The sequence below is a fragment of the Chelmon rostratus genome, chromosome 15 (genome assembly GCF_017976325.1).
Source record: "Chelmon rostratus isolate fCheRos1 chromosome 15, fCheRos1.pri, whole genome shotgun sequence".
NCBI lineage: Eukaryota > Metazoa > Chordata > Actinopteri > Chaetodontiformes > Chaetodontidae > Chelmon > Chelmon rostratus.
The window spans coordinates 19800720-19828384 of NC_055672.1; the positions used below are offsets into that span (position 1 = coordinate 19800720).

Below are 27665 nucleotides of genomic sequence, written 5' to 3' on the forward strand. Positions count from 1 at the left end.
GGTTTCTACCTCAACGGCTGGTTGCAGAAGGCCATCTAATTACAAGCAAAGAAATACATATATTTGTCACAATCAAGAAGCAATGTTGGCACACTGTATATTAAGGTAGGTATTTTATCAACTAGTTCCTTATTAGTATTATAAAGCACATCATACAGCAATTATTGATTAGGGTTAGGTTTAAGATCAAAATTCATGTATGAACTTCATTACTTACTATCAATAAGCAGTAATTAGGAGGTTATTCAGGGAAAACATGTTTAATGACGTAGTAGTTGTAGAATATAGTCGTGCAGAATAATAAGTGCTTTATAATGACTAATTAAGGGCCAAAATGCTGCTAATAGGCATGCTGATAAGCAACAAGTGAATGTGTGTACCGTAACATAATGTGCCACCAGAATTTTAATTTTCTATTTTTGCTTTTACTGCAAACAAAGGTCAATACGTCTTCCTTTTTGAGAAAGGAAACATTCTTCATCAGCACTGAAGCCTATTTTGTATTTTCACAGCAAAGGGATATTGTAAAAAAAAGAGTTTTAATTAAACTCATGATTACTTAAGTGAACAGATGCCAACATCAGTATTTAAATTTAAGCCATGCAATCTGTTACCATGGTATTTTGAGTTTTAGCGATGTGATTTTGTGTGTATTGTACTTTCTAAAGTTGATGACCTAAAACTAATAATCTGTCACAGTGGAAAATGAATAGCTTGTTAATCATCAGACTGTAAATTGGTCTGTGTTTAATTATAAATAATTTATTTTTTACAGTCTTGCAGCGGATTCACATAAATTGCAGTCTCTGGTTTTAGTGGCCCTGTTAATGATATTTTCTCTAATTAGCTCTGAAAAAATTTTCTATCTACTAAACTGCAAACTGTGAGCAGCAATCCCTTCACCTCACCGACCAGGAGCAAAGCCTGTAATTCTTCTCCTGACCTGTAGATGGTGGCAAAACTGCTGCTGATTCACAACAACCACCGAAGAAGCTGGAGGACCACACGTGCAGCACAGTGTCAACATGGGGAAAAGAAGGCAGAATAAGCAGCTTTTCACAAAGTTATCCAAAAAACAGAAGAAACACTTGAAGGAATTTGGAGAGGAGCATCCATTCCATGATGTGTAAGCAGTACAGCAAACTCCGGCTGATCTTCAAGGAGTAATGACGCTTTTATGTTAGCCAGCTAGCTAAATTACATTCAGAAAACTGTTCAGTTTTGCCAGACACAGTGGGTAGCCTGTGTTAGCTAATGTGTTATATGTAAAACAAAACAAAACAACACAAGCTAATGCTATGCGAATCAGTGAGTGCGAATAATAGTCTATTCGTTAGAAAAATGGCTAGTAGTAGAAAGAGTTCAAGAATATCAGTAGCTCGATGTAAAAGTCTCGCATCACTCAACCGTGTGTAAGATCCGCTGCACGTCCTTGATATTGACTGTAAGCTGCAGTCAGACAAGCAGTTGTACTTTATTGAAATCAAGGTAAAGGAAACAAACTTTTGACCAGATACATGAACCTCCTGTGAACCATGAATCCATCAACCTATTATTATTATTATTATTATTATTGTCTTCTAGGGTGACAGTATCTGAGTGATCTGTCATTAACAATGGTATGTACAATAAATAGCTAAAGTAGCTGCAAAGATTCTTTTTTTAAATGTTATAATGTAATGTCAGTAATGGTTGAGACATACAGCATGCCTTTTTTCATCTGTGTGTTTGGTTAAACTTGAAACTTGTTCATCAAACATACAAAGAACAAACTAAGAAACATGGGAATAAGTGGGATGCTTATTTCTGGGAGATGCACATGACACATGGTCTTTCGGGGGCTTTTGTTCTAGACATGGCCTCCCTCATCACTTTCCTCTCTTAGTCCTAACTTTTGGCCTTTCAGGCTAATGCGTCATGTGCTAAAATCACAGAGCTTTACTTTTTCTCTGTACTTGAATAACGACGTGTCACCAAGCAGCCCAGATTAAGACCTTTGCTATATTTATAGTCACATTTGTGGTTTTATAAAACGTGCTTTTGGTCTAAGTTGTACATTGTGTTTATTTACATGTTTTTTCTCAGAGTCGGCACAAGATCTGAACGGACTGAAATCGTGGAACTGGTGAGTAGGAGTGTACAATTCCTGGTGATAGAAGTCATAAAACCTAACTCATGCAATATCAGATGGACTGACGATTGTAGTAACTGTCACTGCACAAAAATGAAAAATACACGAACAAGGACCTGCCGTGTGATCATGCATAAAAGCAATTCTTGACCCTGCAGTCATTTATATATTTTACCAACAGCAGTATTGTGATGTTACAAATTGAAAGGTCTTCTGTCCTCAACCCTCTTACAGCCAGCAAGCCCAGAGCACTCTGACGCAGAGTCTGATGAGCTGGAGCAGGAGGAGGAGGAACCAGAGCAGAAAACAGCCTATCAGAAACTTCTGTCAACTCTCAGCCAACCCGCCGGTCATGACCAGAGTGAAGAGGAGAGCACTGATGATGAAGAGGAAGAAGAGGAGCTTCTTGGTGAAGGTGAGTTGTTTATTTTCAACACTCTGTGGACAATATATGCCAAAACATTGCAGTTGGCTGAATATTGTTGTGTTTTTTATCATAGGAGACAGTGATGGAGTTGGTGATGACATTGAGGATGGTGATGAAGATGACGATGAAGGGGAAGAGGAAGAACCTGAGGATGCAGACGTGACTCCGACTGAAGCAGTAGAAGTGGAGGAGAAAGAGGCTGGAGCTGAAGAGTTCATTGACAAGGAGAATGAGTCCCAGTTCTGTCTGGAGACCAACTTTATGGATGGAGGTCAAGAGGACGCTGAAAGCTCTGCAGAGCATGAAGACAGCAAAGGTAAGAGACGAGTTAAGAAAATTCTGCTCAAATTGTAATTTTTAAGCCTGCATGATAGCCATGGCTGGAGGTGTTATGTTTCCGGGTTGTCCAGGTTGTCCTTACGTCCCATTCTCGTAAATGTGAGGAATCAGGAATGCCTGGAGGGATTTTCATTACATCTGGCACAAATGTTCACTGGGACTCAATAATGAACTGATTATAATTTGGTGGTCAAAGGTCACTGTGACATCATTAGATATATTTTTGGCCTCAAATCAAGGATCCATGCGCTGATAATGACAACATTTCACAAATATCATATCTAGAAGGATAAATGATGATGTAATAACATTTTTTATCCAAAAGGTCAAAGGTCAACTTCACTGTGATCATAATGTTCTGCAAAAACACTTTTCTGGCCATTACTCAATGCCATAACTCAAACTTTGCGAGGTAGCTTAATTTGTGAGATCACAAGATCATGTGAGATCATGCTAGCCGAGAATTCATCTTGCCAGGCTTCATGTTAAGGCCAGATAACAGTGGTTTGTACCAATCACTCGTCCTATGAGGAGCTACTGGCAGCTATGGGCGGGTGGTGTTTTCATTTCATTCAAAAACAGCAGTGGTGGCCCCTTGAGAGGTTAGCGTCGATAATGCTATAGCATCAGTAAAAACAGAACTGGAGAGTATCTCTTCACTGAAAGAAGAGCAAAGAACAATACTGATTGCTTTTCTCCATGAAAAAGATGCTTTTGCTTCTCTCACTGCTGCCTTCAGCAAGGCTCCTACTATTTCCCAAATTTCCCTGCCTGGGGATTAATAAAGTAAACTTATAACATCATATGGTTCATTGATCTGATTGGTTGATGTTACTGTGTGACACATGATGATAGACAGATGGTTCATCCATCATCTGCCAAGTATTGTTTTAAAGTGCCTGCCCTTTTCCATCATCTTCCAGGGATGACTTCCCAGATGGCTCTGTGTAACAAACATCTATAGATTATGACCACATTTCACGTTTGGTCTGGTACTGAATTGGTGACACTGATCTTGGGCGTCCGACTTGAGACTGTGTAGATCTTCTGTGCTGTCGACTTGGAGATGTCTGTGAAGCATCCACATTGTAAAGTTAATAGCTTCTTTGCAGCAACATCCATATTTGGCTCATTGTAGTTCACCACAAGCTCACTGGTTGTGCTGATATTGAGCTTCAGGTGATTGTTGTTGCACCATGTGATGAAGCTCTCTATCAGTCCTCTGTGCTCATCTGGAAAAATAGTCTCTAAGAGAAGACACCATGTTTCTCACAGGACATTATTCACTGGAATCATACATGTCAATATAGTGAGAACTTCCATTTCACCAAAAGACATTTAATACTTTTATTAAATCCCTCTTCACTACATTTATTATATGAATCTGGATTCACATGGATGTAAATTGCATCTTTTAACTGATTGGTGGTGGCAAACAACCGCAGGGTGGTGATTCTACTTCTAATGGTTTTGTCAAATAATGTCTCCCTAAGTTTCCTGACCAGTCACTGATAAGAGATATAAGAGATGATTTTGATGTAATTTTATCTGAAAATAAGTGAACCGCTTGCTCAATTATAAAATTTGAGGAATATGATTTGTATGTTTTACAGTTTTCTTCTTTATATGCAGACATGTTTTTACAGCATTTGGACACAGAACTTAGTGAAGACGATGTGCAGAAGATAACATCTGGCAGCAAAGCCAAGGCTCAGATCACGGTATTAACTGCACAAGTTGACAAAATCTACCAGTTTTTTTTTTCTTCTTGTTTTACAGTTTGTTTACTTTACTATCTTTGCTTTTCCCCACAATTAGTGGCCCAAACTGGGCACTTTACTCTCCACCAATCCCCTGGAAAAGTTTGGATCCATCGGCCCGCAGAAAGACACAAACCTCCCAGTTTTCCACAAACTTTTGGAGGCTCGCTGGAAGGATCTGAACCAGACCTCCAACCCTAAGGGGTCGGCTGAGGAGATCAGCCCATTACAGCTAGAACTGCTGGCTCTTATGGGCTCCTACAAGGACCTCTACTACCCAGAGACTTGTCCTCTGAACCAGGGCCCACAGGTTCGCAGTGCATACTGCCTTCACGTTCTCAACCACGTGCTGAAGGCCAACTCCCAGGTCCTGGCTCATAATGCACAGCTAAGAGAGCAGAAGACTCAGGCTAAAGCTGGAGCTGAGCCGCAGGACGAACCCAGAGACCAAGGACTGACCCGGCCCAAGGTAAAGTACTAAATACATTATATTTGGCTTATTAACAAAGCTCCATTTAACTTTTCTGAACAGTATAATAATATAATATAATAATATGAAATAATATAATATAGTAATATTTATGCAATTTTTTTAGAATTAGTCTTTTTCCTCCACTAACATGCACGTTTTCACCTTCTCCTTCAGTTGCAAATTGTGCCTGTTTCAGTCTCAAATACTATAATAAGAGTCCTTAGTAGCAAATGAAATGCTAATGCATTGAGTGCAAATTCTATATGCTTCTGTGCAGCAATCTGACCCACAGCTCTCAGGCTGGATCACACTTCAATACAAATAATTTAATCTGGAATCTCTCTGGATTCCCTCACAGTTATTTAATCCAGTATATTAATGCTATCAGCTGTCATCACTTTTCTAAATGCTCCCACTTAAACATATTATTTTTTTTCTCTCTCTCTGTTGTAATGACTCACATGATATGTGTCAGGTCCTGATTCTGGTTCCGTTTCGAGGCGCAGCTCTGCGAGTCGTCCAGGCGCTCATCAGCCTGCTGGAGGCCAAGGGCAAGAAGATAGTGGTCAACAACAAGAAGAGGTTCAAGGAAGAGTTTGGAGAGGAGGCAGATGACAAGCCATCCAATCTGCAGAGACCAGATGATTACAGCGCCATCTTCTCGGGCAACGTGGATGATCACTTCAGGATCGGTACAGTTCAACAAACACAAGTCAACCCCCTTTTGGATAAGCTCCTAAATTCCGTTCGAGGCCTTGATGCTGTCCTCTCTCCTCACCAGGTCTCTCCATCGTGAGGAGCAGCATGCGTCTGTACTCCCCCTTTTACTCATCAGACATCATCATTGCGTCTCCGCTGGGCCTTCGTACAGTGCTAGGAGCTGAAGGAGAAAGTAAGAGAGACTTTGACTTCCTCTCCTCCATTGAGCTGGTGGTGGTGGACCAGGCAGATGTGTTCCTCATGCAGAACTGGGAACATGTGTTGGTAAGTCCACTCACCTGATCAACATGACACATTAAGGAGTGATGGCATCTGTTCCGCAACACTTTGTTTTTACTGCTGGGATGGATGTGGCGCCATCTGCTGTTTAAAAACATGCTCAAATTTAATGTTTATGTGGACACAACAGGAAAACACTGCTGGAGCCTTGGCAGAGCATTACAGGTTAAGGTTTGACTTAGTTTAGGGTGATACTGTTTTTGGTTAGAGGAGTCATATTTTATCACTCACTCATAGTAAATACTCCATAAGTGACTAATTTAAGTTGATGCCTTATGAAATTCACATGGTTCTCTGATCTACAGCATGTGATGAAGCACATGAACCTGCAGCCCCTGGACTCCCACGGAGTGGACTTCTCCCGGGTGAGGATGTGGAACCTGAACAACTGGACCAAACACTACCGGCAGACGCTGGTGTTCAGCTCCATCCAGGACCCACAGATCAACAACATCCTCACCAAGCACTGTGCCAACTACCGTGGACAGGTACTGCTTTTTATATACTTTGTGTACCTTATACACAGTCTTGCTCCTGGGACTGAACATCCAGCACAGACTGCTGTGTAGTCGAACATATCACTCAGAGGCAGAAATGATCTCACAGACTGAGTTAATCCTCAGTGGTTGGAGCAGTAACCAGACTATGTTATTTACTGTAGTCAGCTGGAAATCCCAGGAGAGCTGTGGTTAGCTATCCTGCTGACTTTTTAAGATCAAGAGTGAAAACAAATATTCTTTGTATTTTCACCAACGTTTCTTCACTGCCATTCAGTGTTGTAGGTCTTGTTCATAAAGTTCATTCCCTGTCTGGTTTTGTCCCAGGTTGCCACTAAGAACATGCCCAGAACAGGCTCCATCTGCCAGGTGCTGGTTCAACTGCCTCATGTGTTTCAGATGTTCTCCTCTGACAGCTTCATGGACCATGATGCTCGGTAAGGTCTTCCCACAGGTGAACCAATGCGTGCCACCACGGCCTGGTGTTTTGGGAAATATCTCATGTTGCTATTGATTCAGTGAGTTAGACTGCAATTAGTTATTAGTAGTACAGCTATCACTGAAAAAAACTTTAAATTCAGTTAACTGTCAAACAATGATGTTCAGCTCCTTAATTTGATCACATTTCTTCGTCCGAGATTTTGAGATTACACACTACTTTTTCTGCTTTTTCCTTTCCAATGAAAACGTATGCAGTTATACTCATTCTCCACATGTATCTCTCTAATGGCATTTCTTTTCTCTTTTAAGTCTATTAGGTTCTATGGTTGCCTTTTATCTGGCATAAACATCAGTTCTGCTTAATTATTTTCTTTGTTTTATTGTGGTTGTATGTTATTAGTACATTGGTTTCCTTTCTTTATGCGAGTTTCATTTTTTAAATTTGTGTCTAAATAAAATTCATATCATAATATATACAACAGCTCAAGAAATCTTGAAAAATACCTGGTTGATGCCACAACATTTAAAGCTGTTTTATTTCCTCTGTTTCTGCCTTCAGGTTTCAGTTCTTTCTAGATAAAGTGCTGCCGCAGTACAGAGACTCAGTTATGTCTCACACTCTGATCTACATCCCGTCATACTTCGACTACGTACGGTTGCGCAACTACATGAAGAAAGAAGAGATCAACTTTGTTAGCCTCTGCGAGTATTCCAGCAAGTCAGAGGTGTCCAGAGCCAGACACTTCTTCCAGAAAGGGGATAAACAGTTTGTGCTCTTCACTGAACGCTTCCACTTCTACAAGAGGTCAGTTCGTTTTGATGCTCCATTAGCGAGCTCCACATTAGTTGGGCTCTATGTTGGGGTGGGGTGGGGTGGGGTGAGGTGGTTGGGGGGGGGGATTCAGTCAGCTAGTAAAGCTCTCCTGTGGTAGTTGACACAAGGGCATCATGGATAAAAAAATCACTGATTAAGATAGCATGGCATCAGTAGTAAAGGATTTAAAGGCAGTAATCTTTATTACCTTTTTAGGAGTTAACATATCACCAATTGTGATAACACTTGAAGGAAACATGTGATCCTTCTTACTCAGTTCAAAAGTTAAACCGCTTACTTCAACTGTGCTTTTGTGAGTTGAAGAATTCAATCCCCCTTTCTCTGCTTTATTCACGTCACCAGATGGAGTAGTCATACATAGTAGCTTATTGTACATTGTACAGTGGTCTATTCGTGAAAAAAACACACAGATGTATCTGTGACTTAACTAAAACTATACCTCAAACAACAATGTCGTTTTAATTCTTTTCTAAAGGTTTGCCATTGCAACACCTCTGTGGATTTCCAGTATATCTGCAGGTCATAAAAAAAACACATAATCCAGTTTCATCAAAGGGGAATTAGGTATTACGGGTATTAGAAAGTGCATGTTTTCTTAAACAGTTTTAAACATTTCTGCCGTAGCTTACCTATGAAGTGTTTTCCGATGAGATGATTGCTTCGTCATGTTTATTTTGACGAGTTATCCCTGCAGTGTACAGCAATAATCAGCAGTGTATAGCAATGGTCAGAAATAATTCCTATATCCTGCTCTAAAGTATAAAATAAAATAATAATTTTTCATCATATTTTCATTCAGTGGCAGGTGTGGTATTAACTTGCATTCTATGTCATATGCAATGGTCTCATAATGTCTTACATTGAGCTTGGTGAGCCCTGCAGAAACCCTGATCTCTGACTCTCTTTGTTAAGGTACACCATCAAAGGAATCCAGAACCTGATATTTTATGGATTGCCCTCCTTCCCCCACTTCTACAGCGAGGTGTGTAACATGCTGGCAGCGGGGGGTCAGGGGGAGGAGGCCAGCTGGACCTGCACTGCCCTCTACTCCCGCTACGATGCCCACAAGTTAGCTGCCATCACCGGAGCCCAGCGTGCCGGACAGATGCTGCACACCAACAAGACTGTTCACCTCTTCATTACAGGAGGGGAGGATAAAGCCTCCTGACGACACTGGACACATAAAAGCAGGAGTGCTGCACAAAACTATGGTAGATATCGACCGTGCATTATTACAGAAGAATGACCCTGGATTGAGTGTAACAAGAAAAATGTTGAATGCAGGTCGGTGAAAGTGGAGGACCGTCACATCGCAGGCTACCTGGTTTGACGTCAGAAGAATGCATCATATTTGGACAGTGCTGCATTCACTTTGACACACCCCAGGATAAAAAAAACAAACATGATTATTGGCTTTGTTTGATGTGGTGGAGATGGAAGCCATCCAGAACTCAAGCCATAAAGTGAAGAGATCATAAAACATCACTGTGTTTTGTAAATTAAGTGATCTCTGTGATAAGATGATGAGCTAAATGAGTAAAAGATTTCTTTGATATTTTAAGATTACCTTTTTATTTCTGCCTTTACTAGTTTCAAAATGACAAAAAGTTTGGGCACCCTGCATGTTCAGTACTTCTTGTTTGGGGGATTTTCACTCACTCTCCCTTGCAAAACGCTCACTTGTTTATTCCCAGTAACAGGGATTTTGGCCACTTTTGCGTGCCACTGAATTCGATAAGAGTTACTATTTGGACTGAAAGTGAAAGTGATAAAATAATGATCACTATCAGTCTTTTATGGTTGTTAATATGGTGGCATACCCAATCTAAAAGTAGTTTCTAATTGATTAAGGGTGTGTTGCCTTTGTTTTCATGTTCAGTGTTTTAGAAATTATTAGCCAGAAGAATTTCAGTACTTCTGCGTGTGCGCTCAAAGAACAATGTCAGTTGGCGGACCAGGGGAGGGAGTGAGAGGGTCTCCCAGGTCTTATTTGTAGACTTCTGAGCCCACCTTACTCAAGTGTTCCGCATGTCTGACCTCCTACAACTAAACAAACAAGCACCCTGGGGACACCACAGCATACACTGCTCTCTTTAAAAAAAGATAAGGTACAAGTAAACTGATAGGCTGCAGTAAAAATATTCACCTGTATGTCCAACCCACGTAATTATTAACTGCCTGAGTTGCTGCAAGAGTGACCTTAGCCACAGAATTACAGGGTTTTCTCCGTAGGTAAGGTGTCAGACAACAGTGTGTCACTGCCGTAATCATGGATGACAAGATGCAGAAGCTCAGCCTGAAGCGAGAAGTGGGGCTGATTGGAGCTGTGTCCCTCATTGGGGGGACAATGATCGGGGCTGGGATCTTCATGACCCCACAGACCGTGCTCTTGTCTATCGGCAGCCCCGGAGCCAGCTTGGTGGTGTGGGCAAGCTGTGGTTTACTGGTGCTACTGGCGTCATTCTGCTACGCTGAGCTGGGCACTGTCATAAGAGAGTCAGGAGGGGAGTACATCTACATCCTCAGGACTTCAGGTCCTGTCGTCGCCTTCATGTTAATCTTCAGCTCTGTGATATTTGTGAGGCCTGCTGGTGTTGCTGGCTTGGCGCTGGGTTTTGCTCAGTATGTCGTCGCTCCTTTCTACCCAGACTGCACCCCTCCCGTGCTGCAGGTGAAATGTGTGGCTGCAGGTGCAATTTTAACGCTCGCCATTGTGAACTGCCTTAACGTTCGCCTGTCGATGTCTGTCCAAGTGTTTTTTATGGTGGCTAAAGTTCTGGCCCTGGCAATCATTATAATAGGAGGTGTGGTGATGCTTATCAGAGGCCACACTGAAACCTTTCAAGACTCCTTTGAAAACACAAATGTGGGCATCAATCCAATTGGCATTGCTTTCTACCAGGGCCTGTGGTCCTATGATGGCTGGAACAATCTGAATTATGTTACTGAAGAGCTTAAACGTCCAGAGGTAAGTACAAGGGTATATGGGGTTATTGTGGAAAGAGTTATTGCACTGAAGGAGTTTAGTAGATTTTAGTAGGACCAATTAAACAGTCCATGTCAAGGTGACCGGACTCCCCAACATCACCATAAAGAAATAAAGTGATAAATGTTTTCTTCTGAGGTGAAAAACACTAAAACCAACTCAGTGGCTGTTTGAACTTTTGTCTCCACTAACCCTGTGACTTAATGCAGTATATGTCATGTAGGATATCAGTGAAATCATCAATGAGCAAAGAACAGATATAGCCTGATAAAGTGATGATAACTGGCCAAAATTATTAGAACGCTAGCATTAGTGTATTAGTATATTTAAGAGGTTTCAGTTGTTTATGTTGAAAAACAGAAACAACCCATAAAACAAATGAAATATCAACAAAGTCATCATTATGCTCTATAAACCATAGAATAGAGTAATCAAAGGGGGATTTAGGTCATTGTTCTCACAAAAACAAGCCAGGCCTATTTCACTGTCAATGTCACACAATCATGTTCATTCCTTCACAAGCCAAATTACTTGTGTAATCATTGTCAGGTGTGATCTTGGTTAAATAGATGGTGATGTCAGAGCCTTAGGACACAGCTGTGTGGCTCTTTTGAATGTACAAGGCTGATCCTGCTCATTGTCAGGGTTTTGTCACTGAGGCCACACCACCAATTGATATAAATTCAAAGCTTCTAGACGTAGCGACTATCTTTAAGGAGATGCCAGCTCAAACAATGGAGAGTGACAAAGAGGGATTCAATCTGAAGAGGGAAGTGGGGCTTGTAGGGGCTGTGTCATTCATCGGTGGCACCATTATAGGATCTGGGATTTTCATTTCCCCCCAGTTTGTGCTGTATGCCATCGGCAGCCCCGGGGCCAGCCTTGTCGTCTGGGCTCTCTGTGGGTTGTTATCCATGCTGGCGGGACTCTGCTATGCTGAACTTGGCACAGTGATGCCAGAGTCTGGAGGAGAGTTCATCTACATTCTGCGGACAGTCGGCAAAGTGGTGGCCTTCGTGTATGCCTTCAGCTACATCATCGTCGTGAGGCCTGTCAGCGCTACAGGAACTGCTCTGAGTTTTGCTGAATATGCTGTGGCCCCCTTTTACGTCTGCACCCCTCCACAGCTGGTGGTGAAGGTGGTGGCTGCAGGAGTCATCATGGTGCTGGCTGTCGTTAACTGTCTGAGCGTCCGCCTGTCCACCGCCATCCAGGTGGTTTCCATGGTGGTCAAAATGCTGGCACTGGCAGTGATCGTACTGGGAGGTGTTGTGATGCTTTTCCAAGGACACACTGAGAGCTTTGATGACTCCTTTGAAGGAACGAATGTTGGTGTCAGCTCAATTGGCATTGCTTTTTATCAGGGCTTGTGGTCCTATAGTGGGTGGAACACTTTGAATTATTTAACTGAGGAGGTGAAACATCCTGAAGTAAGTTTGTGTTTTCTGTTTTCACAATGAACGTATTGTTTCTTTAATTAACTGTACTATTTATAAGTGACCATAAATCATAAAGATGGTTTGATCCAGAAGGTAGAGAGATAGTATACTTGTTGCAATTAGCAGTTGAGTCTAAGAGACCTCCACCTTTCAGTTTAAGTAATGGAGGCTGCTACTGCTGCTACACCAGGATTTTGTCAGATGAACTGAAAACAGCACTTTATAAGCTTGATGAATTTGTTTTTGCAACCATTGTGCATTAAAGAAGATTACCACTTCCTCTTAATCAGTCACTGTTTTGCCATCTTCCTTGGTTGAATTAACCGTAAGTCATGAGGTTCTCACAAGTGTCTCTGGGAGCTCTCTACAGGGAGACACCTGCTGCCTCAAGACCACTGAAGTGCTCCATTTGTTTCCTCAGGGACTTATAGTTGATCAGCTTTTATATTTTTTATCCTAATTGTGGTGGAGGGGTTCATGGGACCTTGTGATCCTTGAAGTAATGTCAGGGTCAGTAGACCCAAGGCAGGATAGTCCTGGGCTGTCTCTGAACTGCCATCGTGGGTGCAGAGCACCCCTTAACTGAATAGAGGTAATGAGCTCCCCTAACAGACAAGGCCTGAGCGGGGAGCTTGCCAGTGTGTGGAAAGGGAATGTAGCTTCTCTGGTGGAGAAAGTGCAAGTGCAGCTGTCTGAGCACTGGTGGAATGGGAGTTTCACCCAAGATGACAGCTCACTTCTACTACACTGTGTCTCGTAAAGAGGATGGCTCTCTGTGAGTTTCTGGGTGGAGTCCTGGAGAGGGCACTGCCAGGGTGAGAGGTGTGGAGTACGCCTCTGCTGGGGAACGGGACGCTCACACAGCCTATGGTGTGGACCAACCTTAAATGGGGGACTCATACACTGTAATCAAAGTTCTGTTTGAGTCATGGCTTGGTCAAAGCAATGTACCTTATACCAGAAGACCCTAAACCATCGATTGGTTGACTTTGTAGCTGTATTACCAGATATGCATCAGTATGCCTTGGACGCTCAGGTGAAGCAGAGCTGTCAACTCGTCATCAGTTGGTGGTAACTTGGATCACTTGGTGGAGGAGGCACCTGGTAAACCCAAACATGTAGTGAACTCAAGTCCTGCAGTTAAGTACAAATTTGTGGTAACTTGTGTATTTCTAGTGTTATGCCTGTAGTCCACTGCACCTCAGAGGCAAATCTTGTCTGGATTTGCTGACACTAGGCACTAGGGGTTTATGACATTCACCCTTAGATGCTGAAAGACAGAGAAGAAGGTTCACATTTAAAAATTTTGTCTCCTCTGTCCTCCTGCTTGTGACCTGGAAATTGATCTCAGAGCACCATCTTGAACAATGTCTCAATTCCTAAAATAATTCTCGAGGGATGCTCTTTTTAATTAAAGACAAAAATGAATCCAATACATAAAGGACACATCAAATGCATCATCATCAACACAAGGCCCAGGGCAAGGAAGGAGAAGAAGGGGGCAAATAACCAAGGGTAACAAGGCTCTTCATCCAAATGTCTTCTGAAAGGTTTTGATCATTTTATTGAATTGTTTGATGTTTTTATAATTAAGAAGGGAACCGTTTAATTTCCAGAGTAAGGCATTGGGCCTGGGGTGTGACTTGGGGACAAGGTTATTGAGATGTGAATTTCTTTATGAACAGTTACATCATCAGTATAACTGATAGCAACTGAAATGTTATTGCATGTCACTCACCTGGATAGTAGCCAGTAGTCAATTCCAGATTGTCTTGAGCAGGCTGTTTTGGATATTGAGGGATACATCTCAACTTTCTCATTTGTTATTTCCTCTATACTGAAAGGAAATTCAAATAAGAGACTTGAGACGCACCCATAGAGTGAGTTGGGAATCTGAATATGACGTCATCAACAGCAACTCGGCCATTTTCAGCGGATACCAACCATCACCGGTGTGCCGTCATCACCTGTCTAGCTAGGTTGCCTCAACCGGTTCAACTCCATGTAGTTCAGCTAAACTTCATTTTCAACATGGTCGCTGAACACTTGTGTAGTGGGCTGTAATAGCCAATCACACAACCAAAAGACAAATAGAAAAAAAAACTGTGTCGTTCAGCGCCGAGGGACAGACAGAGTAAATGTGTGACCAAGAACCTTGACATTTTCTCACTTTTAGATAGCTGGAGAGGCATTATAGATGAGCAGTTAAATATGGCTAGCTTAGCTATGCAGGCTATGATGTGTTACACAGTGAGAGGCTACATAGAACATAGTTACTCAGGCTCCTGGCACAACTGCAAGTTATCTACAGGGGTCATAGTGCCATCTGCTGGCTGTTTGCTCTTGTCAAAAAGAACTTACTGACATGAAACATACTACAGGATGAGTAAGTGTCATAACATGAGATGTCGCCGTACACAGTCAGACACAAAGCCAGGCGGATGTTCCAGTGGATTAATCATGCATTAGCCAACGTTTTGTTAGCATTCAGGTAGCATAACATGAGCTAACCCTAACCCTATTATTGACTAACATCAGTTTTGTAATATATCACGCCTTTGCCTCTGTCGAGAGGCTCTCTTTATGTGGACAGTTGGCTTTTGTTGTTCTTTACATTTCTGATGATGAACGATTGACAAATGACCTGTGACCAGCTAGTACGCTATACTCTGTGGCAGCACAAACCCTGAATTCCCCATTATCCCTATTGACAACGGGCCTCTGGGGCTTTCTATTCCATTGTGCCTAAACCTAAAAACACCCATCTGTAATGTTGAATGTAATTTAATTCAATTCAACAATTCAAGTACTGTAGCGTAACACTGCTCAGTCTGAACAAGAAAGTTCATCGTTAAGCCCTAGATTCTGGAGGACCAATGCTGATACGGTCCTGGTCACAGACTAGTGGACCAGCTCTTTTCCTTACAACTTTACTGGAGAGGTTGTGGGAATTTACCCATTCAGTTTCTATGTGGACTTGGAGATGTCTTACAACTGTGTCCTTTGGGGTGTCTTGAGGGGACTCTGCAGCAGTGGGAAGCGCCAGGGCCATTGCTACATTCTGTCTGGTCCTTGCATAACTGGAGTGAGAGCTGTGTCCGTATTAGTGGTAAGAGAGTAATGCATACCCTGTGGATGCTGAACTGAGCCACGGTAGTGCATCTCTGGTTCTGCGTGCTTTTTGTATGGACAGAATCTCTTCTTGCAGCAGATAGGAGCAGATAACACCTTTTACAGTGGTCTCTGGATCGTATCTCGTCTTCTTGCGATGATGTCATTTTCCTGGCTTCATCCAGCTCTAATCTCCAGCACGCACTAGGATGATTGCAGCCAAGTGTGACGTGGCGAGCAAGAAATTCAGTGCCTCCAAGTAGAAGGCCGTGGTATTCTGCTAGAACAGGGTGGATTGGGAGTGAGTTGTTGCTCGAACAAAGTTGTTAAAATATATATTTTAGCCATGACTGAGGGTAAGATGGAGATACGGCATACAGGCAAGGTCATGAGCATTGGGTTTTAGACCAAAATGTTGTCACAGATGCAAGAGGCCAAAGTGAGTCTCCCATCACGGGGTTGGGTTCACTCTACTGGTGGCTTGAGGAATTTGGCATCCAGAAGAAGCTTGAAGTAGAATCATTGATCCCATTGAGGAAAGCCAGTTGAGGTGTTTTGAATAGCACTTTGCTCCAGTCTCAAGTGTTCCCTTTTATTTAAAAACCAGCATCAGCAGGTGATTGGTGTCAGGAAACCATAGCAAATCAAGACCAAGTGTGTCCACAGCTACAACTGCACAGCACATGTCAATGTGATCTGTGGAGGCCTGTGTTTTTAAGAAGACTGGAGCAACCTCATCATCATGTGTGTTGAATATAAGCAGATCCCTGGTGCCATATACCAGTCAGATCCACAGAAAATTTACAGTACTATGATGCTGCAATTCATGAAAATCCTGGTATTTAGCTGGAGATATAAAATAATGTGTCAGTCATTACTTATTATATATTAATTATTATAGGCCATGTAGCTGGAGAATTGACCAAGGTTTTAACAGTTTTGAATTTTCAACTAGTTTTTATTTTATTTGAGTTTTGACTGTTATCATATCATTTTAGTTCAGTTTCTGATTTTCTGAAAGGTTTATTTTACTTTTACAGTATTTGTTGTAAATGAATTTTTGCTGTAAAAGGAGAAACGTGATTGTTTAAGGGGCAAGGAGATAATGAGCAAAGTCCAAGACATAGACCAACACTACACCTGCGTTTAAAGGTATTATTGACTCCAACATTACATAACAGTGAGCAGTTAATCTACAAACATGAATGTGCAAGTCCAGATCACACTGTGCCGGTCTTTGAGGAAATGCCAGCTCAAACAATGGAGAGTGACAAAGAGGGACTCAGTCTGAAGAGGGAAGTGGGGCTTGTAGGGGCTGTGTCATTCATCGCAGGTACCATTATAGGATCTGGGATTTTCATTTCCCCCCAGTTTGTGCTGTATGCCATCGGCAGCCCCGGGGCCAGCTTTGTCGTCTGGGCTCTCTGTGGGTTGTTATCCATGCTGGCGGGACTCTGCTATGCTGAACTTGGCACAGTGATGCCAGAGTCTGGAGGAGAGTTCATCTACATTCTGCGGACAGTCGGCAAAGTGGTGGCCTTCGTGTACGCCTTCAGCTACATCATCGTCGTGAGGCCTGTCAGCACTACAGGAATGGCTCTGAGTTTTGCTGAATATGCTGTGGCCCCCTTTTACGCCTGCACCCCTCCACAGCTGGTGGTGAAGTTGGTGGCTGCAGGAGTCATCATGGTGCTGGCTGTCGTTAACTGTCTGAGCGTCCGCTTGTCCACCGCCATCCAGGTGGTTTCCACGGCGGTCAAAATGCTGGCACTGGCAGTGATCGTACTGGGAGGTGTTGTGATGCTTTTCCAAGGACACACTGAGAACTTTGATAACTCCTTTCAGGGAACAAATGTTGGTGTCAGCTCAATTGGCATTGCTTTTTATCAGGGCTTGTGGTCCTATGATGGCTGGAACACTTTGAATTATTTAACTGAGGAGGTGAAACATCCCAAAGTAAGAGTTTTTCGCTGTTTGCTATTCATAAATTACAAAATTATTTTTGCAAATATTAAACTGTGAGATTATTATTATTATTATTATTATTATTATTATTATTATATTCTGAATTATCTAATCTTTATTGTAAGTCTTACATCTTTTTTGTCATTCATTGTTTATTGATTCTGTTGGGCAATCAGTCGCTCATTGAACAGAACAAGAAATTTACATTCACACCCAATCTTCTCCCGCACACTTCCTTTTTAAGATGATGCATCTTATCTCAGCTTGTTATCTCAGTGTTCATAACAATATTAACAAATAACTAACTGCAGAATGAGTGGTCGGTGTTTGGGGAACAGAATAGAGACCCCAGAATAATAATAATGTCCAGATGCGCTGGAGGATTGCATGATAAATTAAAGAAAAGAACTGGATTTACTGTATAAAGCTTTAATATCGTAGCAAAATCCAATTATTGTTTTGCCAAACAATCTGATGTGCGTAGATCGCAGTCTCCAGGTGTCTTCTTCTTTATCTGTGCGTGTCCTCTACAAAGGTGTCTCATCCTGCGCTTTTTAATTTACTGTATATGGACATGGAGGACAAAGGACCTCAAGCCCTGAAAATGAAGCAGGAAATTGGGTTGACTGGCGACGGCCATGCTTCGGGAACTATGAAAAGATCTGGTATACAGTACACGTGTCCCTGGAGCAAATCTGCTGATCTGGGTTCACTCAGGAGTTGTAGTTATGTTTGCAGCGCTGTGCTTTACCAAGCTTGGGACAGTCATTCCTGAATCTGGTGGGGACCTCATCTACATACTGAGGATCTATGGCTCATGTCCTGCTCTCTTTGCAGCGTTCACTCGCATCCTGGTTGTGAAGCCGTTCAGCAAGGCCACAATGTCAATTAGCATCGCAGAGTTGCTGACAGATACTCTTGTACACAGACTGCCATCCTCCTCAGCTGATAGCGAGGTCTGCTGCAGCTGTGACTATACAGGTTGTTGCCATAGTCAACACCTTAAATGTCCGGTTTCTGGATTTGGAATCCAAATGGTCTTCTTGGTGGCCAAGGACCTGGCATTGACATTAACCATAATTGGAGGGATACTGGATTTTACACAGAGCCGCAGTGTCACGCTAGGAATGGCTTTTTATCAAGGACTCTGGTCTTATGCCAGAGTCCAACTTGAACTATGTCCCAGAGCAGATAATAAGACCAGAGGTGAAAATGTGCATATGTTATCTATGAAAATGTTGAGAAGACTACAGCGTGTGTGCTCGTGTGGACTATTACTAAAATGCTTCAATACAGCTCCTTTAAAGCACTTTTGTTGTTGCTTAATGAACTGAATCTCTCACACTGTGAATTATTCTTTTTTTTAATTGATGTTCATTCAACTGTCACAAGATAATTTAGTGGGACTACAGTAATAGTAGTAGTAGTAGTGTGTCATTCAGTCCAACAGTTTTGTTAAGTTGCACATGCTGCACAAAGAGTCGACACACAGGTGCTCCATTGGGAAACGTTTGCAGAAAACGAGGGGGTTGAAATTTCAAAGACTTTGCTGGGGAAAGCATAGAGACAGTGTCAGTGTCAGTACGTGGTTTCAGCCTGTAGGTGTAGTTCAGCCCCAGGTGTTTACATACTGACCAGGATGTAAGAATGATGCTGCCTTTTTTCTTCCAGGTGAATCTTCCCAGGGCGATTGTCATAGCCATTTCTCTGGTGACTTTCTTATATCTGCTGGTGAATGTGAGCTACCTGACAGTGATGACACCTATGGAGCTCATGTCCTCCAACGCAGTAGCAGTAACCTGGGGGTAAGGCAGCACCTGTTGCTGATGTCACAGATTCAGGTAGACAGGTGCAGACAGTTCCACCTTCTTTTTCTGGTGCTGAAATTGTTCATTTTAAAGGGGTGTTCAAAGACTGTTCCACCTATTTGCCGCCTCTATGACATTGTGGAAAAAAAACAAAACTCGTGCAGCAGAACCAGAGATGCATACTTCTTCTTTGTCAAAACCTGGGGTCTACATCACCCACAATACAACTGGGCCACCTACAGTTCGGCCTGAGAGTCAGGTGTGTTACGTAGGGGGTGGGTTATGTAGCTTCGAGACTCTAGCCTCAAGCAGAGATAAGGAGCGGGGCTACAGAGGACTGGTGAGCTCGCTTCTCTCTGACTCCACACCCAGAGATTTTGTTTTAAATTTGTAGTGTTGAGCCCCAGCTGACACTGGCAGACCTGTGAACAGACTTTGAAGTGCAAAATTGATGGAGTTCTCCTTTAATCTAATAAGACCTTTTAATTGCCTCTGACGTCAGCATGGAGGGGAAGCACATCCAGAAAGCTAACCATGCATTTCCTTTAAATTCTGAAGTATAAACTCGGCATCAGCACTGTTAAAAGTCAGATAATGAGGTCAGAGCATCAGAGAGAGTTTAGGAATCATGAACAGCCTTCTGAACAATAAAAGGAGTCTGAATAATGAACCCAAGTTGCAGCAGGTGGCTTTTTGAAAGCTGGAAATGATGCTGTTGTAGCTGTACTGAAAACTTCACCCGTGTTCCACAGGAATAAGGTGTTAGGGAGCTGGGGCTGGATCATGTCCGTGGCTGCAGCACTGTCTGCTTTCGGTTCGCTGAACGGGACTTTCTTCAGTGGTGGACGCATGTGCTACGTTGCTGCCAGGGAAGGCCACTTGGTGGGAACATCTCTATCTTATGAACATACGTGAGGTTGTTCAGTATAAGATGGTTGTCACGGAGTTTCACCCATGCTTGTGTTTGTTTTGTAGCCACATATTCTGGCCATGGCTCACGTCCGCAGACTGACTCCATCTCCAGCCCTGATCTTCACCACTGCGGTCTCTCTGGTGGTGCTGATCCCTGGAGACTTCCAGAGTATTGTCAACTTCTTCAGGTGAAAGCCGTGTCTGCTTTGCATGTATTTAATATTCATGTTTCTTCTTTATTACTTTGATAAAGGACGTACAACCTGTTTGTATTTGTCTGACATTCTTCTTCATTACTGTTGTCAGTTTCACTGCCTGGTTTTTCTATGCCCTCACCATGTCTGGACTCCTCTACCTCAAGATCAAGAAGCCGGAGCTCCCCAGGCCATACAAGGTCAGTGCCACTCACAATTTCCAAAACACCACTATCATAAACACACATTTCTTCTGTCTTTTTTTTTTTTTTTTTTGCTTGAGCTCATCTCTTCCTCTCTCCACAGGTCCCCATTATACTCCCCATACTGGTCCTGATTGCGGCAATATTCCTTGTGCTGGCACCCATCATAGACGATCCTCAGATTGAATACCTCTATGTGACTTTATTTATCCTCAGCGGCGCTATACTCTACATACCCTTCATCCATTACAAGCTCTTCCCAGGACTGTTGACCAAGTTAACAGTTTTCCTGCAGCTGTTTCTAGAGGTCGCCCCAACGGAGAAAAACGTGTGATCTGGGAGTTTCTCCATTTTTGCTAGTGCTTTTATAACTACACTATTTTTGCTATGATCCATGACGTATTGCAGTTTGCAGTTAATTAGCATCACCTCCCATTTCTCTCTACTGCTGTTCACATACTGATATACCATTTGTAGGGCGGGTGCAGGTATCCACCATATGCCTGTAAAAAGGTGGGTGTTAAATTCTAGCAGTCTGTAATGTGTTGTGTTTTTTTGCACAGGTGCACTTAATACTGATCAGAGATGTGTAAAAATAGACTTCAAGCTAATTTTGCAACATGACGAACAATTTTCCAATTTAATGTGTTTGTGAATGATAAGACATAATGATTTCAGGGGAGCAAAAGAGCCCCTGTAGCACAGACCGTGACTGAAAAAGCACCACAGACCAAATGCTGCCGTAATATTTATTTCTGTCTGTGCCTTGTTTAACTTCTTTAAAGCTATGGAGGTGTAACTACATGTAACGATTTTACAGAGCTGCATGTGAACTTTTGATTTCAATAAAATGATGATGACAACTGTGCTTTGTAAAACTATAAAAGGAACACAAAGCTTGCCTCTCAACAATTACTGGATGGATTGCCAGCAATTTGGTAAACATTACACCTGCTAAACATTTGCTTATTAGCATGTGGACCTTAGCATTTAGCTCAGTGCAACATTGTGACTAGAGCTTCACAGAGCCAGTAGCATGACTTGAGACTCCTTGTTTTCTAATAACAACAGTCTGTAAGTTAGGAGTTCAACTGGGCCACAAGATTAGTAAAATGCCAAAGCTGACCAACCTGGGACAAATTTGCTTCTTGGGTCTTAAATCTAAAATAAACACTCATACAGATTATGTGGATTTAAAAAAAAAAAGTTTATTAAATAATTGTTATCCTCCAAAAGGATAAAACAAGACATGGCCAATTTATAGTGCAACTTTCACATGACAAAAGATTGTTCAACACAAGACAGGAAAGAGCAGGGAAGGGAAGTGTGGGTGTGTGTGTGTGCATCATGTATGCATACACAGACTGATTATCTGTATGACCCATCATGCAGTCAATCTCGTCCGTGTGGTGACACTTTCATGGTTTCATTTGTTCAGCTTCATTATTCTGTTGCCAAACAAACAGCTTCTTTTCTTAGTCTTTAAAGTAAATATGTCCTTTTCTAAAAAATAAGCGTAGGGTTCTCAATATGTGCTGATCCAATTAGGACGAGGAAAGAAAATGAGCCATTTTGACAGCTAAAATAATAATATTGAAATAGCCTGCGCTTAATCACAGGTTCCCAGTTAACAGCACAGTCTGAAAACAGAAAGGGATTTCTTTTTACATGTGTGTAATTTGTGTGTGTGTGTTCATGAGTCCTTTTGTGAAACTCCAGTTGAAAAGTCATTCAGCTCCAGTTTTCTTCTCTGTGCCGTTAGAAGCGTTTGACTGGCTTTCAGATGCGTCTCCACAGCTCTGCTCCCCTGTCCCAGTCCCGCCTCCTTGTGATGACTGGTGGTACAGCATGTGAAGTCGCTTTGCGTTTATGTCTGCATCCTCCGCCCCCTCGCAGCACTTTATCCACAACTGAGGGATGGCCTCGATGCCATAGTGGGCCCCAGCGATGGCCCCTGCCATGCAGGCTATGGTGTCTGTGTCCCCTCCCAGGGCCAGGCTGTACGCTATTGTCCTCTCCAGGCCGCCATAGTTCTCTGGAAGGCATTCCCGGGGCTGCAGGCAGTGGAGGACGCAAAAGATGGCAGTGGGGACTGAATGGAGTGCCGCAATGCCGTTACCTGGAGGGAAAGACAGGAAATGTTGAGTGATAGACAAAGAAGTTCCCAGAGAAGAAAAAAGAATTTTATAATGCCTGATCATAAGAGTTAGATGTAGCTCAATCAATCAGTTGGTTATATATTCATCAGTCAGCCAACAGGAAATTGAGAGTCAACTATTTTATTAATCGTTTAAGTGCCTGCATGTTAATTCACAGGTTGTAGCTTCTCAAATGTGGAAACTTTGATATTTTTTAATGATAGTAGACTGAATATTTTGGGGTTTTGGAATGATGGGTGGACAAAACAAGCAAGCTGAATAAATCACCTTGGGCTTTGGGAGACTGTGATGGGCATTTTTCATTGTTTTCAGAGATAATATAGACCAAATGATAATTGAATGAGAAAATACATGGCAGACTGCTCAGTGATAAAATTGCTTTTGGCCTTAGGTAGTAACAATAAAAACAGAACGCATATAAAAACATTGGTGTTAGAACCAGCCAATGGAGGGACAGAAAAGGATGGATGGATGCAGCCTCATCAAAACCTGAATGACAAGTCAAGATAAAGTCAAAGATAAACTGATACTGACCCAGTTCAGAAATGACCTCCTCTACGCTGACCTTGCTCCTGTCCATCAGGTCTCTCACTCTGTGGAGGCGCTCACAGAACGGCTTGTCTGCTTCTTTTAGGCTGGACAGAAGCAAAATGTTAAAAGAAAAGTGACAACACTCTCAATAAAACCGAAATTGGACATTGCCCCATATCGTTCTGTATATATTCATGATTATTCTTGTTTCCTGACAGTGAACCCCAAAATGTTTCTGACCTCCTCAGACAGACATGACTGGTTCTGGTGCCTTTATTCATGTGATACTCACATTCTGGCATCATTGCGTGCCACCTCATTGTCCTCCACTTCCTCCATCTCTGTGATTAGCCTGCTGATGAACTGCTGAGGCAGGTCTAGCGCCCCCTGCAGGGAGAGGTGCACAGCTAACGCCTGCAGCACAGCCCCATTATAACCCAGAGAGCAGGAGTGGGTCAGCATGGCTCCCAGACGGGCAAACTGAAGACAATGGAAAATAAAAATTAAAAAAAACATATGCAAAATACTTTTATAAACATCAACATTATTTTTGTGTTGATTCCTACAGAAGTGATTACTTTATTACAAGCAAGTTTGCAAGTTTAGCAAGTTTGTCTGCAGCCTGTCGTTGTTCCTGACCACAGAAGAGCCACAACAAAACCCTGACCACAGTTAGCTAACTTCTGTGTCATATGTCATAGTGTCAGCGTCTCCATTATATTAACACTGCTACTTCCACTGGCTGAATAAATTTGTTTGAGTTGATTCTTCTCAAAGTGTTTTATAGCAGAGATTACAGCTAAAGACAAGACTACTGCAGAAGAAGTCACATAACTCAAGTCTGACTTCCATCACTTAATTTATCTGAGGCTTGATGAATGACGAGAATTACTTTTTAGCGTTTACCTGATTAAGGACATTGTGGTCTGCTTGGACTGGACTTTGCCTTGGTATTTAATTTTTTTTTCAAGTGCTATTTCAAGTGTTATTCATTTAAAAGGTGTCACATATTTTGTTTTCGACCATGGAAAAAACTGGAACTGAGGTTACAAAATGACTCTGCCTAGATATTTTCATTTGCACTGAAGACAAACAGCAAATTAGGAATCATTGTCACAAAACAAATGAAACTTTAGGAAATGGAATTTCCAACTATTTTGTGTGTTCTATACCTGCATTTAAACCTGTTCAAACAGTTCTATTAGTGTAAAAACTTAGTAAGCTTGCCCACTTAAATTATAGCAATTCATAATAGCTGCAAATCATTAATTTCAGCTTCTTTGGTCAAAAATGTGCAGGTGAAACAGCAGAAACCTGCACAAACATGCTACAGCATTACTGACATTTTAGACATGGCAATTCATAGAATGCACATAGCTTCAACATGCATGATACCACAGGTGTGGGTTTTTCCCAGGGGATACCCACTGCTCACGCTTCTAACATCAGCCAGATCAGGAAAAGCCAGCGCGAAGGGGGCCGCCCTCATGGCCCCCCCGTTCCCAAAGGAACCTCGACCATTAGACTGGTCCCTGGCTGGCTGGTACACGTCACTGAGCTGAGGGGAGGACAGCTTCTTCAACACCTGGATCACTCCAGAACCATAGCCACGGCCTGGGGATGCACTGTACTCCTTAGCAAACCTAAAGAGGTGAGACACCATTGCTTCAATTTGTGTGTGCGTATGTTTGCAAGTGCCACGTTCAATCTATTTTCCCAAGCACCATAATACAGTAAAACCCTGCAGAGGAGCTATTAGTGTCAGCAATGTGCGTCCTGTGTACCTGCGAGCCATATCCTGCTCATCAAAGCCAGCACGGGTGAGTAGAGACTGGACCACACAGCGTGCCATTGCCGTGTCGTCACTGTACTCCAGGATACCTGACACACACAAGGGCAGAAATACAAACATTGCATGATGCACAAAAACACCTTGCATCACAACACATGTATTTCAGAAGTCTGATGAGTTTTACAGTGTCTTAGTGTCTTAGTGGTCCTGAAGAAATCAACTGATCCCATTTGTAGTGTCTTGGGGAGTAAAATGTGTTGGCCACATTTTCTTTAAAGTGAAGTGCAGCTTGGTTTTCTCAGTTTTGAATTGACTACTTTGGGTTCTGGCTACCTGCTACTCATTGCCATTTTTCATTATTTTGACGTTTTGCAGTAAGTTGAGGTACAGTACATTGATAGAGGTCATTAGGAATTAAGCATGATTTTAAAAACATGTGTTGGTAAGGCCCAGTTTAACTGTAATGATGCAGATTACTGCCCACGTTTCATATCAGGAATGTGAGTATAGCGACTTCTAAGAACAAAGAGTCGCTGAGAGGCTGAGGTTGGGCCTTCCAATCGTCTGACGCGCTTAACGGAAAAAATCACTGAAATACCAAAAATATATTTTACAATTTTATTTACGAAAAAGAATGATCAACTTATTATATCGTGCACAAACTCATAATTAAAGTGATCACAGTGATCAAGGAAATAGCGGTCAACAAAAAATACGGCGACCCTGCTCACCCTCCCTCACTCTCTAGCCACACACTCCCCAAGAAAAGGTGAGCAGGTGCTTATGTTAACTTACATCCCCGCCCATATCCACATGACCTACATATTCCCTCATCAACAGAATCACACAAACCAAAACAATAACAAAACCAACATTTCTACCAACACACCTCGAAAAACCCTTAAACTCATTCATGGCTCCTACATTCCAGCCCCTAATTATTAAGTTATTACACATAATAATTACCCACATATTAATAGGAGACATGAAAGAATTGAAACTTAATACTCAAAGTCCATAGCACATATATTGTCTTCCATCTTCTTTCTTCTTGAGTCAAAGGTCAGTAAGGTCAAATCAGGCCAACATTTAGGCTCAGTCTAAGTATTTTAGTCTTCGATCTGTGGCAAGTTTGTCAGTCAAAATCAAAGTCAAGCTGGGGGTCAAAGTGTCACAATGTTCAACAGCTGCTCCTCATCCAGCTTCAGCCTCCTGTAGTAGACAGATTTTTGTTATTGGACGATCCAGGCAACTGCTCTTTGTCTTAATCCGCACCTGACGCACAAATCCTCTTCTGTCTGGAAAGGTTTGAAGGACTTTTCCCATAACCCAGGAATTTCGAGGTGCTGTGTTGTCCATGATAAGCACTATATCTCCAGGTTCAATATTGCGCTTCACTCTGGACCATCTCTGACGCTCCTGCAGTTGTGGTAAGTATTCTTTAACCCATCTTTTCCAGAATAAATCTGCCATATATTGCACCTGCTTCCATCGCCTGCGAGCATGCACGTCAGCCTCCAGGCAGACTCCTGGTGGTAAAGATGGTAAGGTTCTCAACAGCAACAGGTGGTTTGGTGTCAGTGCTTCCAAGTCGTTTGGATCTGTAGATGCTTTGGTAATTGGACGACTGTTGATGATGGACTCCACTTCACAAAGAACCGTATGAAGACCCTCTTCATCCAGGTTTTGCACATTCAAGGTAGAATTGAGGACTTTCCTCACAGACCGGATTAACCTCTCCCAAGGTCCTCCATGATGCGAGCCAGCTGGAGGGTTAAAGGTCCATTTAATTCCTTTCTGAAGTAGTGCATCATTGATCCGAGACTGATTCCACTGCTCAATCGCTCACGCTCTGCTCCGATGAAGTTTGTTCCATTATCTGAGCGCAGCTCCAGGACTTGACCTCGTCTTGCAATAAAGCGTCTGAGTGCATTTATGAAGGAGTCAGTGTCCAGCGAAGGTGCCACTTCAATGTGAATTGCACGTATGGCCAGGCAAGTAAAGATAACGCCATACCTTTTCACAACACTCCTTCTGCTCTTCACTTCAAACGGTCCAAAATAGTCTACTCCAACGCGAGTAAACGGTGGCTCATCTGGAGTCACTCTTTCAGTAGGCAGATCTGCCATTTGTTGGGACACAGGCTGAGCATTCAGTCTTCGACAGATGGTACACTTAGACAGAACTCTTCGTATGACTGTACTAGCCCCTGTGATCCAATACCTCTCCCGCAGTCTGGCTAGCATGTGGTTACGACCACCATGCCCCACTTCTTGGTGAATATGCCTCAGAAGAATGTCTGAGATATGGAAGTCTTTAGCCAGTATTATGGGATGTTTAGCCTCCATGGGCATAGACGACCTGCTCAGTCGACCACCAACTCTCAGAAGACCATCTTCGACCAGTGGGCAGAGTTTATAGATGTGGCTACACCCCTTCACACCTTTGCCATTCAGCAGCCTGGAAAACTCCTCTGGAAACTTCTTCCTTTGGCAGAACCTGATGATTTCAAGTTCAGCCTTTTCCAGCTCCTCCACTGACAGACAACATGGAAGTGGCTTCCTTTTAAACACATCCATATCATTTTCCACCAAACATCCTTGTTGCGTTACATCCAAGTCAGACTGTGCAAGCTCTATGCTCAACTGTTTCCTCTTCTGGCAG

At 42.5% G+C, this 27665-nt stretch overlaps 4 protein-coding genes across 4 annotated transcripts; 3 read left to right on the plus strand and 1 right to left on the minus strand.

The window, feature by feature from the left end:
• Positions 1–997: 997 nt before the first annotated feature.
• On the plus strand, positions 998–9424 carry utp25 (UTP25 small subunit processor component). The gene is made up of 12 exons (XM_041954210.1): positions 998–1126; positions 2086–2125; positions 2366–2546; positions 2632–2874; positions 4530–4618; positions 4716–5126; positions 5605–5821; positions 5911–6113; positions 6434–6616; positions 6953–7062; positions 7626–7871; positions 8814–9424. Exons 1-12 carry the CDS (start codon positions 1026–1028, stop codon positions 9067–9069), a joined length of 2280 nt encoding a protein of 759 aa, XP_041810144.1. The 5' UTR covers positions 998–1025; the 3' UTR covers positions 9070–9424.
• A 2197-nt stretch (positions 9425–11621) lies between these two features.
• On the plus strand, positions 11622–12347 carry LOC121618569 (b(0,+)-type amino acid transporter 1-like). Its single transcript, XM_041954076.1, has one exon. The coding sequence runs from the start codon at positions 11622–11624 to the stop codon at positions 12345–12347; it is 726 nt and encodes a 241-aa protein (XP_041810010.1).
• A 4350-nt stretch (positions 12348–16697) lies between these two features.
• On the plus strand, positions 16698–20853 carry LOC121618879 (b(0,+)-type amino acid transporter 1-like). Its single transcript, XM_041954513.1, has 6 exons — positions 16698–17393; positions 19074–19207; positions 19963–20092; positions 20186–20310; positions 20429–20516; positions 20623–20853. The coding sequence occupies exons 1-6, from the start codon at positions 16698–16700 to the stop codon at positions 20851–20853; spliced, it is 1404 nt and encodes a 467-aa protein (XP_041810447.1).
• A 1261-nt stretch (positions 20854–22114) lies between these two features.
• Positions 22115–27580, minus strand: LOC121618571 (ADP-ribose glycohydrolase ARH3-like). Its single transcript, XM_041954079.1, has 6 exons — positions 26737–27580; positions 24994–25090; positions 24645–24852; positions 23502–23689; positions 23213–23313; positions 22115–22638 (listed from the first exon to the last, which is right to left on the minus strand). Exons 1-6 carry the CDS (start codon positions 27578–27580, stop codon positions 22247–22249), a joined length of 1830 nt encoding a protein of 609 aa, XP_041810013.1. The 3' UTR covers positions 22115–22246.
• Between the last annotated feature and the right edge of the window lie 85 nt (positions 27581–27665).

Coding starts and splice junctions, on each gene's coding strand:
- LOC121618569 (XM_041954076.1), top strand. CDS start 11,622: ATGGAGAGTGACAAAGAGGGATTCAATCTGAAGAGGGAAGTGGGGCTT.
- LOC121618879 (XM_041954513.1), top strand. CDS start 16,698: ATGGAGAGTGACAAAGAGGGACTCAGTCTGAAGAGGGAAGTGGGGCTT. Junction 17,394..19,073: donor AGGAGGTGAAACATCCCAAA/GTAAGAGTTTTT, acceptor TTTTTCTTCCAG/GTGAATCTTCCCAGGGCGAT. Junction 20,517..20,622: donor AGCTCCCCAGGCCATACAAG/GTCAGTGCCACT, acceptor CTCTCTCCACAG/GTCCCCATTATACTCCCCAT.
- LOC121618571 (XM_041954079.1), bottom strand. CDS start 27,580: ATGGATGTGTTTAAAAGGAAGCCACTTCCATGTTGTCTGTCAGTGGAG. Junction 23,690..24,644: donor ATCTGGCTGATGTTAGAAGC/GTGAGCAGTGGG, acceptor CATTGTCTTCAG/TTTGCCCGTCTGGGAGCCAT. Junction 23,314..23,501: donor GCACGCAATGATGCCAGAAT/GTGAGTATCACA, acceptor GCTTCTGTCCAG/CCTAAAAGAAGCAGACAAGC.
- utp25 (XM_041954210.1), top strand. CDS start 1,026: ATGGGGAAAAGAAGGCAGAATAAGCAGCTTTTCACAAAGTTATCCAAA. Junction 5,822..5,910: donor GGATGATCACTTCAGGATCG/GTACAGTTCAAC, acceptor TCTCCTCACCAG/GTCTCTCCATCGTGAGGAGC. Junction 6,617..6,952: donor GTGCCAACTACCGTGGACAG/GTACTGCTTTTT, acceptor GTTTTGTCCCAG/GTTGCCACTAAGAACATGCC.